This window comes from Chiloscyllium plagiosum, unplaced genomic scaffold (genome assembly GCF_037043375.1).
Source record: "Chiloscyllium plagiosum isolate Xiang-an unplaced genomic scaffold, Cpla_swu_hap1 HiC_scaffold_3, whole genome shotgun sequence".
Lineage (NCBI taxonomy): Eukaryota > Metazoa > Chordata > Chondrichthyes > Orectolobiformes > Hemiscylliidae > Chiloscyllium > Chiloscyllium plagiosum.
This window is the reverse complement of record NW_028270141.1, coordinates 147,391,447-147,408,134: the sequence shown is the minus strand read 5'-3', so window position 1 is coordinate 147,408,134 and position 16,688 is coordinate 147,391,447. Positions and strand designations below refer to the sequence as shown.

Here is a 16,688-nt window from a genome sequence, read left to right as displayed (position 1 = left end):
AGCGTCCTACTCCGCCGCCATCTTGGATGTTGCTTCCTCAACAGGGTTCCAAATACACCAATTATTGTCTAATCATAGACATTAGATTTTTATGTTCCCTGTATTCAAATTTACAAATTGCAAGCCTCCGATTAGGTTGTAATTAGGAATATTGCTTCCAACTCTGGATACTGTGCTGTAGAAGGGATTTTAAAGCTTTCGAAAATGTGAGGAAAAGCTTCATAACAGGAGCAGGAACAGACTGTACATTGTACTCCTCTATTCAGTACAATCGTGACAGATTTTGAGCCTCAATTCCACTTTCCCACCTGATCCTCCTAATTCCTTGACTCCTGTCAGTCTACATCTTGATCACCTACACCTACACTCAGTTGAGTGACACCCTCTGAGTTGGAGAGTTCCAAAGATTCGCTGTCCTTTTAGGTGAAGAAATCCCACCTCATCTCCGTCTGATCGATCCTTAATCTGGAGACTGCTTCCTGGATTCTGGACTCTCAGGCGAAAGCTAACAACCTCTCAGCATCCCCTACAAAACCAAAGCTCCCATCTTCCCATGCTACCTCAGCATCTTGTTTGCTACAATGACCTATCTTGCATGCTTCTTAACATCACACAATATTGGGCCATTCCAATTCTTCAGTGATCATAGGAATCAGCCAAGTGAACCCTTGTTGATCTGCCCCTAAAAAAAACTTACCTTTTCTTAGGTAAAGATTCCACCAAAACTGGTCAAATTAGTAGTTATTACATGGGATCAAATGAAGATTGGCTTCCAGTCAGATAGTTAACTATACGCTCGTAGATTTTTGATGTTACAGGACTGAGCTGACATTTTGAATATTCTGCTGATCTATCCTGTTGTATGTGACATTTTGGCTGCTGAGTGCCCTGACATGAGATTATTTCAGCAGAGGGAGGGTCCATACCGAGTGGCACAGGGACAGAGCTCCTGGCCACAAAACTCGTGCAGTGCCAATGATTTTTGTCACAGTGACACACTTCCTACAAATTTCTGTGTTTACTGCCTACTCTTTACAGTTTGCTGTCAATATTACATTGTCATCCATTGTATCGAGTTACTTGCCCTCATTGTGTGACCAGGAAAACAATTCCCATGATGTGTGAAGCAAGGTTCTTGTCTGATTTCTGTTACAGTTTGTCTTTATTTTCTGCTTTTAGACAAGGTTATCAAAAATTCTCATGATCAAGAAAGAACACATCAAACAGTTAAAAGAAATGAACACGGAAGCAGAGAAACTGGTAAAGAATCTTCTCTATTTTATTGTCAGGTTTTAAATGAAACACTTGATTATGGTTATTTACTTCAAAGGCTGCCCAGCCAGAAATCAGAACTGGTTTTGGTATTGGTTGAGGGCATTATGTCAGCCAGAGCGACAGACCTACCTGCCTCTGTTCCCTTCAGGTCAGCTGGACGTTTGACCCACTTGATTTAATTTCCATCTCCAAGCTATCTAAAGATCCTTGCCCAGCCTCAGGATTCTGTCTTCCTGGAGTTCAGTGCGGACTCTTTCTGTCCGATAGGCATCCATCCTCCTCCCCCCAATCCTAGAGAACGTAGGTCACTCGAGCCCTGGATCTGCAGGTCAAAGTTCACAGAGGCACCCAAATTGCAAAGGGAAAGTCAGGAGAAATTGTTGGTTTGTGCAAAAGACATGGATGCCCTGAAACCGAGTCCACAGTAACTTGCAAAAGGGAAGCTGATTATTATTTTTGGACAAGGAAGAAATTGCATGGGGATCATACAGTGCAATGAAATTAAGCTGATAACTCTGTGAGCCAACAGAGGTGCAGTGAGAGCACAGCAGTTCAGGCAGCATCGGATGTTGCCTGAACTGCTGAGCTCTTCCAGTACCACTAATCCAGAATCTGGTTTCCAGCATCTGCAGTCATTAGATTAGATTACTTACAGATTAGATTAGATTACTTACAGTGTGGAAACAGGCCCTTCGGCCCAACAAGTCCACACCGACCCGCCGAAGCGTAACCCACCCATACCCCTACATTTACCCCTTTACCTAACACTACGGGCAATTTAGCATGGCCAATTCACCTGACTTGCACATCTTTGGACTGTGGGAGGAAACCGGAGCCCCCGGAGGAAACCCACGCAGACACGGGGAGAACGTGCAAACTCCACACAGTCAGTCGCCTGACCCTAGAGATTTTACCCTAGAGATGCAGTGAACTAAATGAGCGGTTTGAATGTTAATTCTACTAAAGCTCAATGCCTGAAGTCTGTCGGCCACATTTCCCCTTTTCATGCCAATGTTGACTGTATAGTCTGTCAATGACATGAGGTACTAACATTCCTGACTGTACAAACACTGGCCACTGCTACAGGCCAGCAGCTTTCGTTGTCTAGGTGTTGGAGAAGGCCCAGTGGCCATTTACATTGATGTCAACTTTATAAGAGTTTATAAAGTATTCACACCACGATGTAACTGCTGTCAGGGTGGATTGTACAAAATAAGTATTCTGGGACCTGAATTTCTCAATGATAAAAGACCAAGTTCCATCTCGTTCACTTTCTACCATCTGCAGTAGTCACAAGGAGAATGAAGTTCCTGATCAGTCAAAGCAGTCAATCTGTATGAAATAGTCACCAGCAGACCCAGCCACAGGGTGACTATCAGCCCTTACTGGAATAAAGATGTCATGGAATCCCAGGCTCTAAATTGCTTGTTCCTCCCAAGCATATTATCTTGCTCCCAAAATATTTTCTGATAGTGTGCTATCACTTCTACAGTAGTCAAGTGACCTCAAGGCATTGTATCAAGTGTTGTGGGTCACAACATACAGAGAACACAGAAATTCTGTCCGCACATTTAGACACAACCAAGTGAATGATGTGGAAAATGGATATCAAGGTGGGAAAGGCGAGATTCAAGGAATTACCTTGAAGAGTATTTTCAGGAGATTTCTTTAAAAAAGGAGGTAAATATATGGGAGGCAGTTCTAGAGGATAAGCCAACAGTGGTGGGAAATGGGGGTGAGCAAGAGATCAGCAGCTGTTCTATGGTGGGGCTTTGGAGTGGTGAGGATGGTAATGAGGCTGGAAGAATTTGCTTGAATAGTGAAAAGCAAATTCACAGGGATTTGAGGATGAGAGATTTTACATTCAAAGCCTTGAAGGGTGAAAATTAGTGTAGGAAAATGAGGATGAAGCTGGTGAGTGACTAGGATTGAGATGAGTATAGTGCAGGGGAACACGAGTAGAGTGTTGTATGAGTAACGAGTGATTCATATCATTGCTCTTCAATCCTGTATTTGGCAACTGAAGTCACTAAATATCAAAATTAGCCTGTTGTGTGTGACGTACTTTCTAGTATGTGAGAACTGATTATGCACACTATTACTGCTAAAGTGTTTACAATTATAAAAGTTTTTGAGTAGATGGGGAGAAATTTTTCCGATGGACAGGAGGGTCAATAACCAGATTAAAAGTAATGGCACAAAGTCATGGAACATTTTTTTAATGGAACAAGTTATGAGCTGAAATGCGCTGTCTGAAAAGGCAGTGGAAGCAGATTCAATAACTTTAAAACAATATTGGATAATTATGAACAGAAATACACCATTCAGCCCTTCAACTCTGCTCCATCATTCAATACTGATCCTATCAAAGTACTTAAAAGGAAAATTTTTCAGGGCTTTGAATTAATGTGAAGAGTGGAACTAATGTTTTAAATCCAGTGACCCTTCCTTATGCCTTTCGTTTAGTAGGCCCAGATCTCCAGCATCTGAAGTTCTTTGTTTTATTTCAGTCTATTATTTTTTTTTAGCAGTGGTAATTGAGAGTGGAATGTTTAGTGATTATTCCCGCAAATATGAGCTCTTCTATTTTCTCCCGTTTCCCTCCTTGCCCACCCAGTCCTACACTTTGGCTGTTTACTTTAAGGACAGTATCAGACCAGTTAAGGTAGGAAATGACTGACCAATTTCTCAATCCTTCAGAAATCATACTCTGCTCCCATTGGAATAGACTTTCAAAAACGATATGCGACGATTGTTTTAGAATTGGAGCAGCTAAACAAAGACCTGAACAAGGTTCTGAATAAAGTCCAACAGTATTGTTATGAGGTGAGAATTTTTGCGTTGTTTGCCTGGATCTGTTAATTTTGTAATCTCAGCATGGAGTTTCTTCACTTTTACTTCTCCTGTATAGGTCTTGTGTGCTATTTGTGTGAACCTTTGAGCTTATTCAAAACTCTGCTTTCCATATGCTAATCAGCACCAAATCCTGCTCACCCATTACCGTGTGCCTGCTCAAATATATCAGCTGCTTATCCAGCATCCCCTCACTTTTAAAGTCCTCATCCTTGTGTTGATGGCTCTGCTCCCTCTCTGTCTCTGCAATCCCTTGTAGCCCTACAACTCTCCAATACCACTGCATTACAGGGGGTGTGATGGATGGTAGTTTCAGGAAGGTAGAAAAACCACAGATACAATTAGGTAGATGGATTACTGCTGGGAAAGGTAGGAGAGATTGGCAAGAAGTACAGGAGATTCCTGTGACTATCCCAATCTCAAACCAGTGTGCTCTTTTGGATTCTGTAGGAGTGATGGCTTCTCAGGGAGGTATAGCACTGACAACCAGGTTTCTGGTACCCTGACTGGCTCTCCTGTAAATAAGGGTATATCAGGTTCCAAGCAATCAGTTGTGATTGGGAACTGTCTGGACAGGGGCACAGCCAGATGTTTCTGCAGCCATCAGCGAGACATCAGGATGCTGTGTTGCCTCCCCGGTGCCAGGATCAGGATTTCTCAGAGCTGGTGTAGAATATTCTGAAAAGAGAGAATGACCAGCAGAAGCTGATTGTACATGTTGGTACCAACGAAATAGGTAGAGAAAGGGACGAGGTTCTGCAGAGAGATTAAAGGAAGTTAGGCAAGCGGTTAAAATTTAGGTCCTTGAGGGTAGTAATATCTGGATTACTCCAACCATGCCGCCCCGATAATGCAAACCAGGGCAGGACTTCTACAGCTAATGGCAGGGCCCTGGGAGTGTTGCTGAAGAAACAGACAGAGGGGGTACAGGTGCCTAGTTCCTTGAACGTAGTGTCATAGGTGGAATGTATGGTAAAGAAGGCATTTGGCACGCTTGCCTTCGTTTGTCAGTGCAGCCAATCTCAAATTTGGGACGTCCTGTTGTGGCTGAGCAGGACATTGAAGCCACTTTTAGAATACTGTGTTCACTGCAGGTCTCCCTGCTATTGGAAAGAAGGATATTGCTGGGATTAGAGGGTTTGAGCTATAGGGTGAGGCTCATTCAGCTGGGGGTTTTCCCTGGAGTGTTGGAGGCTGAGAGGTGACCTTCAAAAGGTTTATAAAGTCATGAGGGGCACGGATAGGGTGAATAGTCAAGATCTTTTTCCCACAGTAGGGGAGTCCAAAGTAGAGAGCATAGGTTTAAGGTAAGAAGAGGAAGATTTAAAAGGGACCTGAAGGACAACTTTTCCACGCAGAGGATGGTGCATGTATGGAATGAGCTGCCAGAGGAAATGGTGGAGGCTGGTACAATTGCAACATTGCAAAGGCATCTGGATGGGGATATGAATAAGAAGCGTTTGGAGGAATATGGGCCAAATGCTGGCAAATGGGACTAGGTCAGAGTGGGATTATGGTACACGTGGCCGAGTTGGACTGAAGGATCTGTTTCCGTTTTGTATAACTCTGTGACTCAATGCATCCAATTCTTAATTTTCATCATTTCACCCTTGTTGGCAATATCATCTGCTGCCTCAGTTCCGATATTTGCTCCTGAAATCTCTTTTCAGTTGCTCCTTAAAACCTACAGTTACCAATCCTTTTATCTCTTTATACAGCCCAATGTCAAACTGAGACTTCTGTGAACTGTCTTGGAAGTCACTCCATAAAATGCAGCTTGTTGACTTTGTGTTCCATTCTGTCAGTCTAACTTTAGGCAACATTTGATGTGCAGTGGCTGAGAGTTTGTGCATTGGTTCACCTTGCCATATTTGCTTTTTTTTGTCTTAAAAATGATTAGCTTGCTCCTGACCAGGGCTTGCAACCCATGGACCAGCCCACAGATATGCGCAGGAGGTGTGAGGAGGAAGCTCATGAACTTGTACGACAGGCAAACACATCACAAACTGGGCAGGCCAGCGTGAGGAATGAAAATCTCACTGATCTAATAGCCAGGTTGACAGCTGTGCTACTACAGATAAAGGTAAGGCCAGCGTTCAGACCCAGGCTGCAGTCGTGCTGGTAGGCTTTACAACCTCAAGGCTGTGATCTTCTATACAGTCTGGGTAAATTGTGAAATTTAATTTCATAGTCCTGTCATTTGTAGTTCATTGCCAGATTAAAAATTATGTTGCCAATCATTGGATTTGCAGCTCACTCAGTATTGTTATAACAAACCCAGCCGCTGCCTATATCTGGTGTTGCCTACAAGTGCTCCAGTCTCTGTAGTTGTTGATGCTATAATGCCCTCTGTGGTCAAGCAAGTCATCTAGTTGCCCTGTAGTGTAACTAAAGATGGACCTTTTGAGTCTCACTGACATCCTGAGAATTTTTTAAAAAGCCACAGATCTGAGGTTTGTGCCATCAGGTTTACTCTGACATTGCTGCATGTTAGTGGGAGGCAGAAAAATCCTGCTTAGTAACTGAGTACAAATCTTATTAGTCTGCACTTTTTACACATATGGAATGAATTTAGAGAAGGGAAAAATTCAACCCATTGTCTCCATATCAGCTCTTTGAGAAAGCAATCTAATGAATTCCACTTTTCCTGCTCTTAGAACAGTACAGCATGGGAACAGCCCCTTCGCCCCCACCATGTCTGTGCCAACCATGATGCCATTCTAAAGTAATTTCATCTGCCTGCAACATGAGTGATATGGATCTATTCCTTGCCTGTCGACGTATCTGTCTAAATGCCTCTTAAACCTTGCTATCCTATTTGTCTCTATCACCGCCCTGGCAGCATGTTCCAGGAACTTACCAGCCATCTGTGTAAAATCCTTTCCTCGCACATCTCCTTGCTTCTCAAATTTATGCCTCTAGTATTTCTGACTTGGGCAAAAGTCTCAGACTATCCACCATATCCATGCCTCTCATAATTTTGATTCGGAGATGCCGGTGTTGGACTGGGGTGTACAAAGTTAAAAATCACACAACACCAGGTTATAGTCCAACAGGTGCTTCCAATTAAACCTGTTGGACTATAACCTGGTGTTGTGATTTTTAATCTCATAATTTTATTTACTTGCAAAAGCTCACCCCCATCTTTCAAAGCTCTAGTAAAAACAATCCAAATTTGTTCTTCTTATCCTCATAGATAATTCAGTCCAATCCAGTTGACATCCTGGTAAACCTCTTTTGCATTTTTCTAAAGCCTCCAGATCCTCTTACTCTATGACCTTGCAAAATATACCTTTCTGGTATTCAAGTAATTTCTTCTTGTGATGTAACCATAGCCCAGTTCAGCTTCTAAACCATCCAGTAGAATCTTAAGTTATAGAGTCATAGAGATGTACAGCACAGAAACAGACCCTTCGGTCCAATCCGTCCATGCCGACCAGATATCCCAATCCAATCTAGTCCCACTTGCCAGCACCCGGCCCAAATCCCTCCAAACCCTTCCTATTCATATACCCATCCAAATGTCTCTTAAATGTTGCAATTGTACCAGCCTCCACCACTTCCTCTGGCAGCTCATTCCATACACGTACCACCCTCTGTGTGAAAGAGTTGCCCCTTAGGTCTCTTTTATATCTTTCCCCTCTCACCCTAAACCTATGCCCTCTAGTTCTGGACTCCCCCACCCCAGGGAAAAGACTTTGCCTATTTAACCTATCTATGCCCCTCATAATTTTATAAACCTCTATGAGGTCACCCCTCAGCCTCCGACGCTCCTGGGGAAAACAGCCCCAGCCTGTTCAGCCTCTCCCTGTAGCTCAAATCCTCCAACTCTGGCAACATCCTTGTAAATCTTTCCTGAACCCTTTCGAGTTTCACAACATCCTTCTGATACGAAGGAGACCAGAATTGCACACAATATTCCAACAGTGGCCTAACCAATGTCCTGTACAGCTGCAACATGACCTCCCAGCTCCTGTACTCAATACTCTGACCAATAAAGGAAAGCATACCAAACGCCACCTTCACTATCCTATCTGCCTGCGACTCCACTTTCAAAGAGCTATGAACCTTCACCCTAAGGTCTCTTTTTGTTCAGCAACACTCCCCAGGACCTTACCAGTAAGTGTACAAGCCTGATTTGCCTTTCCAAAATGCAGCACCTCACATTTATCTAAATTAAACTCCATCTGTCACTTCTCAGCTCATTGGCCTATCTGGTCAAGATCCTGTTGTAATTGAGGTAACCTTCTTCGCTGTCCACTATATCTCCAATTTTGAGATCTTTGAGATCTGCTGATGGGGTTGAACAGAGTTAAGTTCTGGTACCATCACTCTTTGGCATGTTCTCCTTTGTTGTCACATGCTTTCATCTCATCTGAAGGTTGTTTACTTTTATATACCAGAACTGAGGGAACGCTGTGTTTAGTCTTGCTTGCCTGAGATCCAAGGCAAAGATGCATCAAGTCTTCAGAGTGTTTCTTGATACTGACAAACCTATACTAATAAGACACCCCTGTAGCAGCAAATGGACACACTTCCTCAGACCTGCAAAGAGCTTGATTTGATGTCAGCATCAGGAAAACAGACTTCATCGTACAGGACGTCGCCATACTGTCTTTATTAGCACTGATAACATGACGTCAGAGGCTGTTGATAGCTTCATATATCTAAGCTTCACAGTCACCCAGCAATGTATGATTTGATCCTGAAATCAGCACACATGACAAAAGCTGCAGCTGTTCTTGCCAAGGTGAATGAGTGTGGAATAACAGCAACCCGCAGATCTACCAAACCCGAGTCTTCATCCCCACTACAGTGTGGAAACTTGAACACAAAGGCTGAACTGTTTCCAACTTCACTGTCTCGAGCCTATCCTGGGTGTCTCTTCACAACTTGGAGGTCTTGGAGCATGCCAATTCAGTCAATTCAGTACATTCATTGCTAAGTCACCAACATCTGTCCTTGTTCAGCCACCTTCATCAGATGGACAACAGGACTTTAACTTTGTATGGTGAACTGTCACTGGGTTATGACCTCCTGGGCATCTGTACTTCTGCTACAAGGACGGTTGAAAGTAGTGAATGAAGATCATAGAAAATCACAGAATCCCTACAGTGTGGAAACAGGCCATTTGGCACAACAAGTCCACACCAACCCACCGAAGAGTAACTCACCCAGACCCATTCCCCGACCCAATTACTCAACATTTACCCCTGACTAATGCACCTAACCTACACATCCCTGAATACTATGGGCAATTTAGCTTAGCCAATTCACCTAACTTGCACATCTTTGCACTGTGGGAGGAAACCCACGCAGACACTGGGAGAATGTGCAAACACCAAATAGATAGTCATTCGAGGCTGGAATCGAACCCGGGTCCCTGGCGGTGTGAGGCAGCAGGGCTAACTACTGAGCCACCGTGCCAACATCAACACAGTCACAGAGGAAGGAGATGTGGCTTTGAAAGCACGTTTGGCCAATACTTTATAAAACACTAGGAGGGGAATAGAAAGCAGTGTGAGCGAATAAACTGAAAGATTCAAACAGAAATCCCATCAGAGAAAAGCAGAACTTCTTCAAAGTAGGCATATGGAGTCATAGAGATATAGAGCACAGACACTGACCCTTCGGTCCAACTCATCCATGCCAACCACATATCTGAAATAAATTTAGTCCCATTTTCCAGTATTTGGCCAGTATACCTCTAAACCATCATATTCATATACCTATCCAGATGCCTTTTAACCATTGTAATTGTACCAGCCTCCACCACTTCCACTGGCAGCTCATTCCATACACTCACCACCCCCTGCTGATAAACAGTTGCCCCTTTAGTCCTTTTAAATCTTCAACCTATACCCTCTAGTTTTGGACTTGCCCAGCCTGGGAAAGGACCTTGTCTACTTATCCTATCCATGCTCCTCATGATTTTATAAACTTCTGTAAGGTCACCCTTCAACCTCCAACCCTCCAGGGAAACTAGCCCCAGTCTATTCAGCCTGTCCTATAACTCAAACCCTCCAACTCTGGCAGCATCCTTGTAAATTTTTTCCGAATGCTTCCAACTTTCACAACCTTCTTCCTGCAGCAGGGAGACAGAATTGCATGCAGTATTCCAAAAGTGACCTAATCAATATCCTGTGCCGCAACATGACCTCCCAACTCCTACACTGATCAAATAAAGGAAAGCATACCAAATGCTGCCTTCACTATCCTATCTACCTGCGACTCCACTTTCCAGGAACTATGAACCTCCACTCCAAGGTCTCTTTGTTCAACAATACTCTCCAGGACCATGGATGAAAAACAACCCTCCACCACCAGCCTCTGTCTTCTATCTTTGAGCCAGTTCTGTATCCAAATAGCTAGTTCTCCCTCTATTCCATGTGATCTGACCTTGCTAACCAGTTTACCATGAGGATCCTTGTTGAACATCCACTGCTCTGTCGTCCTCAATCCTCTTCGTTACTTCAAAAAACGCAATCAAATTAGTGAGACACTATTTTCCATGCACAAATTTCCCATGATGACTGTCCCGAATCAGTCTTTGCTACCTTCTCCCCACCCCCCCACTCCACTTTTATCTCTCCACCCTGGAAGCTCACTGCCTCCATTCCTGCTGAAGGGCTTTTGCCCGAAACGTCGATTTTTCTGCTCCTCAGATGCTGCCTGACTTGCTGTGCTTTTCCAGCACCACTCTGATCTAACCCCTGTCCTGAATTAGTCCTTGCCTTTCCAAGTACATGTAAATCCTGTTGCTCAGCATTCCCTCCAAAACTTGTTTGGAGAAGTGGCAATGAATTAAACATGCAAATAAAAGCAAAGTACTACAAATGCTGGAGAGAGAAACAAAGTTAGTGTTTCAAGATCAGTGTGACTCCTCTTCGGAAACTCAAGAGAAAATGTCATACAAGACTAGAAACGGTAACTCTCTTTCTCTATCCACAGCTGCTACCAGACCTGCTGAGTTTCTCCAGAATTTCTGTTCTTATTTCAGATCTCCAGCTCCTACAGTACTCTGCTTTTAATCATCACAATCTCTGTTGGTTGTGACCTCTGGAGAGGCAGTAGAAGAAGCAAGCAGTAACAAAGAAAACTCAGCTGGCCAAGGAGATGGTCTAGAGAAAGAAGAGGCCAGCAAATTATCCTTCTTTTCAGCCCACCGTCTCCCTCTGCTGTGTGGGGCTTTGGAGGCACACAGTCGATGCTTAGCACAGAGTCAACTACTGCCGCAAGCCCCCATCGTAACGAGACAGAAGGCTGCTAACGTTCCTGTGCAAAGCCTGAGGGAGACAAGTGGCGAAAAGATTTCAGGGAGAAATCTAGGGTGGTAGCAGAGAATGAAGAGGGAGTAGAATCAGGTGAGATGTCCTAAGGAGGGAAAGCTGCCAGAGGTTAGGGTGACAGATCCTGGTGAAATCACGTCTGTGAACAGGGCTAATGAATAGTGAGAAACTAGCATGATCAAAGTTTGGGAGAAGATTTGTAGCTCGGGTGCTCGTCGCTGTGGTTCTGCTCGCCGAGCTGGAAGTTTTTGTTGCAAACGTTTTGTCCCCTGTCCAGTAATGCAAAGGTTAGAACAAACAGTCTTACCACAAATTCAACCCAAACTCTGGGTCAGATACGTTGATGACACCTTTGTAATCATTAAAAACACGGAAATAGAGAATACACACCGGATCATCAACTCCACACTCACAGGAATCCGATTCACGAGAGAGAAAGAAAAGGACAACCAATTCCCATTCCTAGACGTGACGGTACAGAGAACACCAAACGGAGAATTCACCACTAAGGTACACAGGAAAGCCACACACACAGACCAAGTCCTGAACTATGAAAGCAACCACCCCAATACACACAAACGAAGTTGCATCAAGACACTATTCAAAGGGGCCACAACACACTGAGCACACCAGAATTGCAAAAAGAGGAAGAGGAACACCTGTACAAGGTATTCGCAAAAAACAGATATCCTCGCAATTTCATCAACAGATGCCTAAGGGAGAGACAACAGAACGAGGACATGCCGCAACCCAACGGACTAACCACACTACCATACATCAAGAACATCTCTGAAATGACAGCCAGACTACTGCGACCACTAGGACTTATAACAGCACACAAACCAACAGCCACGCTCAGACAACAACTCACCAAAACGAAGGACCCGATACCCAGCATGAGCAAAACTAATGTAGTGTATAAAATCCCATGCAAGGACTGCACAAAACACTACATAGGAAGACAGCTAACTATCCGCATCCACGAACATCAACTAGCCACGAAACGACACGACCAGCTATCCCTAGTAGCCACACACGCAGACGACAAGCAACATGAATTTGACTGGGACAACACTACCATTATAGGGCAAGCCAAACAAAGAACAGCCAGGGAATTCCTAGAAGCTTGGCACTCATCCACAAACTCCGTCAACAAACACATCGACCTGGACCCAATATACCGGCCACTACAGCGGACAGCTGAAACTGACAACTGGAAGCGGCAGGGACAGGCCACTATAAATGTCGGAGGAAACACCACAGAAGCGCTTCACAGGAGGCTCCCAAGCACTGAGGATGTCACCTAGACAGGGGACGAAACGTTTGCAACAAAAACTTCCAGCTCGGCGAACAGAACCACAGCAACCAGCATGAGCGTGACGGGCGAAGGTTTACTCTGGCCAGTCAGAATGTAGATTTGATGTAGTGAAATTGAGCAGAGCTAATTGGTTTCTGTAAGTGAGTGGCAGTCACTGAGTAAAATTGGCATTATGCACTACTCATTTGCCTTAGTTGAATTTATCCAGCAGAAACTGGCCATTCAAACTAAACATTTGTCAGTGTTCTTGCTTCACAAAGCTTCTTCCCACTCCACATCATTGTCAAAAAAAAGTGCACCTTCCAAATCACACTGAACTGTGTGGGTGTGGGTGTAGAGGAACAAAGGAACAGGTGTAAGCCATTCAGCCCCTTGATCCTGTTCTGTCATTTGTGAGATCACAGTTGTCTGTAGTCTAGCTCCATATACCTGCCTTAAATCCATATCCCTTAATACCATGACTTATCAAAAATGTATCAATCTCAGATTTAAATCTAACATCTGATCCAGCATTCACTGTCATTTGTGGACGAGAATGTGAAATATCTATCACTCTGTGTGTACAAGTACTTCCTAACACCTCTCGTGAACAATCCAGCCCTAATTCTCAGAATGTGCCCCCTGGTTCTAGAATCCCCAACCAGTGGGAATAGAGTATCTACCCTGTCTCTTCCTGTTAATATCTTGAAGACTTCAGTCAGACTACTCCTTAATCTTCTAAATTCTAGAGAAAACATGCCTGATGTGTATAATTGCTCCTCGTAACCCTATGAAGTCCAGATATCATTTTTCTAAACCTATGTTATATTTCCTCCATGGCCAATGTATGATCCCAAAAGTGTGGGCCCAGATCTGCTCAGAGTACTCCAAGTGGGGTCTAGCCAGGGTTTTGTGGAACTGCAACATAACTTCTGCATTCTTATACCCCTGTCCTCAGGATATAAAAGCTAGCTTTCCACTATCTGTCTTGATTATTTTATGACATTTTAAAGATCTATGCACCTGAATTCCCCCCAGTCTCTTTGGACATCAATTGTATTTAACTTCATAACCAGCTAGGACATACCTTGGATAACCTCACACTTGCTTACATTGAACTCCATCTCCCACAATCTTGCCCATTCACCTAGTCTATTAACATCCCTTTGCAATTTTATTTTATCATCTGCATATATTATACACATCTATTGTGCCGTTGCTGTAAAATAACTAACACTGCAGATTAGTTTAGACCACCTCTTCTCTCTTCGGTTGAAAGCGTTGGCTCTTTTACTGAGCTACAGGTGATAAGGCTTACCCTAATGTACCTTTCTGCAAATGGTCACTGTCCTTTGAGCAAGGCACACCTTGTATGTCAGCAAACTGTCCTCACAGGTCCACAGTATAACTCTCTCCACACCCACATTATTGCAAAAGCTGTTGCAATGTGTAGACGAGTGGAAGGTCTTCATCTTGACTGAAGCAATTATAGCAGCATTCACTACTCATCCCAGCTCAAACTGGCTATGTGAATCCGAACTAAGATCAAAGGAGAGACCTTCCTAATCTCTCAAGTCATGCAGTAATAATGGGGTAATTGTCACATTGATTCTTTGATCTGACCAAGCCTTTCGTCTTGTACGAGACAAGGTTCATAGTCTGGCAGTCAGTCCTTGAACAATAACTCCATCAGGAATTATCTGACGGAGAGTTGAGGGCTTCAGTCAACAATCACTGTGGATTTTGAGCAATGGTAATAGCTAAGCAGAGAAACATGTAAATACCAGGCTGCACTTGCATGATTTTCAGGGCATTCGTAAGAAAAGGCCCTGGGAGCAGCCCAGGGGAGTGACTGAGTGTGTTGTCATTGTCCTGTGGTGACATCATTTCCTGTTCTCTTTCGCAGGGCGTGGTTAATGGGATCCAAGTCAATGTGTTAGTTTCCGGTTGGAATGCCATGATTCTAGGAATTTTCGTGCGTGTCTCTCTTTGGTTCATCCTAGGATGAATGTGTTGTCCCAGTCGAAGTGGTGTCCTTCCTCATCCGTATATAAAGATACCAGTGAGAGAGGGTCATGTCGCTTTGTGGCTAGTTGATGTTCATGTATCCTGGTGACTGGTTTTCTGCCTGTTTGTCCAATGTAGTGTTTGTTATAGTTCTTGGTATTTTGTAAATGACATTAGTTTTGCTTGTTGTCTGTATGGGGTTTTTCAAGTTCATTAGCTGCTGTTTTAGTGTGTTGGTGGGTTTGTGGGCTACCATGATGCCAAGGGGTCTGAGTAGTCTGGCAGTCATTTCCAAGCCATAAACTAGCCACCAGGATACATGAACATCAACTAGCCACAAACGACATGACCCTCTCTCACTAGTATCCTTACGTTCAGATAAGGAAGGACACCACTCTGACTAGGACAACACATCCATCCTCGGACAAGCCAAACAAAGACACGCACGAGAATTCCTAGAAGCATGGCATTCTAATCGGAACTCTATCAACAAACACATTGACTTGGATCCCCTTTACCACCCTCTGAGAAAAAGAACAGGAAATGATGTCACTACAGCAAATGACATCACCAACTCCAGGAAACCTAAATGTATAAATAGAAAAGAGGAAACACCAGCAGTGCTTCATCCGGAGGCTCACTGAAGATGTTACCTAGTATATCGGAAAGATGTTGTGAAACTTGAAAGGGTTCAGAAAAGATTTACAAGGATGTTGCTAGGGTTGGAGAATTTGAGCTATAGGGAGAGGCTGAACAGGCTGGGGCTGTTTTCCCTGGAGCATCAGAGGTTGGGGGGGTGACCTTATAGAGGTTTACAAAATTATGAGCTGCAGGGAGTCCAGAACTAGAGGGCATAGGTTTAGGGTGAGAGGGGAAAGATATAAAAGAGACCTAAGGGGCAACTCTTTCACACAGAGGGTGGTACGTGTATGGAATGAGCTGCCAGAGGATGTGGTGGAGGCTGGTACAATTGCAACATTTATGAAGCATTTGGATGGGTATATGAATAGGAAGGGTTAGGAGGGATATGGGCCGGGTGCTGGCAGGTGGGACTAGATTGGGTTGGGATATCTGGTCGGCATGGACGGGTTGGACTGAAGGATCTGTTTCCATGCTGTACATCCATGACTCTATGGTGACGAAATGTCTGAAAATTAACCTTTCAGCTCAGCGAACAAACCTACATCCAGAACCTCCACCTGAGCTCCAAATCTTCTTAAAACTTGCTAACAGAGTAGGAGAGTTGAGTTTTGATGGGCTGACTTCTATCTTCTAAAGTCATGCACATTTTGCATTTCAGAGTTTAAGTATTGACTGCCTTTTTTAAATGGAACTGAATTCACTGAACTTCTGTCTTCTTCTCCCACCCACCCCCGACCCCCCACAGTGTCTGGCAGAAGGAGGGGACTTAAACTCTTTTGAATTCAAATCATTGACGGACTCTTTGAATGACATCAAAAGTTCTATAGATGCTTCGAACATAAGGTAGGTGGATCATGGTTTCCTCCTAAACAGGTTCAGCCAGGAGGGATGTGCAAGATGGTGTTGTAGTGGTAATGCTGAGGTAAATGCTCTGGGGTCATGGGTTTACATCTCCTCCTGGGTGCTGGTGGAGTTCAGTTCAGGAATGCAAAATTGATAGCTGGCCTCCACAATGGCGACCAGCTTATAAAATCGCTTGTTCCTAAAAACAGATTGGTTTAACCAATATCCTTCAAGAAAGCAAATCTGCCATCCTTACCTAGTCTGGCTTGGCTCACACGTGACTCCAGACCCACAACAGTGGCCTCAAGTCACTGTATTGTCAGGCTGAAAATACCTAATGGGTACTTTTTAAGGCATGATCAAGATTAATACGAGAATCTGCATATATTTAAATATAAAGCAGATCGATTGGCTTAATTTACTTAGCATATATTAGAGATGACTGAGTCTCACACTACCTTCTCTTCATTGAGGTCTTTGGT

General features: G+C 43.9%; 1 protein-coding gene across 3 annotated transcripts in view; it reads left to right on the top strand.

Moving 5' to 3' along the window:
• The window catches only part of lin9 (lin-9 DREAM MuvB core complex component), a 116,494-nt gene that overhangs the window by 95,390 nt on the left and 4,416 nt on the right, over nucleotides 1-16,688 (top strand). For all 3 annotated transcript variants that reach the window (XM_087984165.1, XM_043687285.2, XM_043687284.2), the window contains 4 exons: nucleotides 1,180-1,260; nucleotides 3,976-4,101; nucleotides 6,029-6,211; nucleotides 16,109-16,206. In XM_087984165.1, the coding sequence (XP_087840291.1) occupies nucleotides 1,180-1,260; nucleotides 3,976-4,101; nucleotides 6,029-6,211; nucleotides 16,109-16,206 (488 nt within the window). The remainder of the gene's footprint in view (nucleotides 1-1,179; nucleotides 1,261-3,975; nucleotides 4,102-6,028; nucleotides 6,212-16,108; nucleotides 16,207-16,688) is intronic.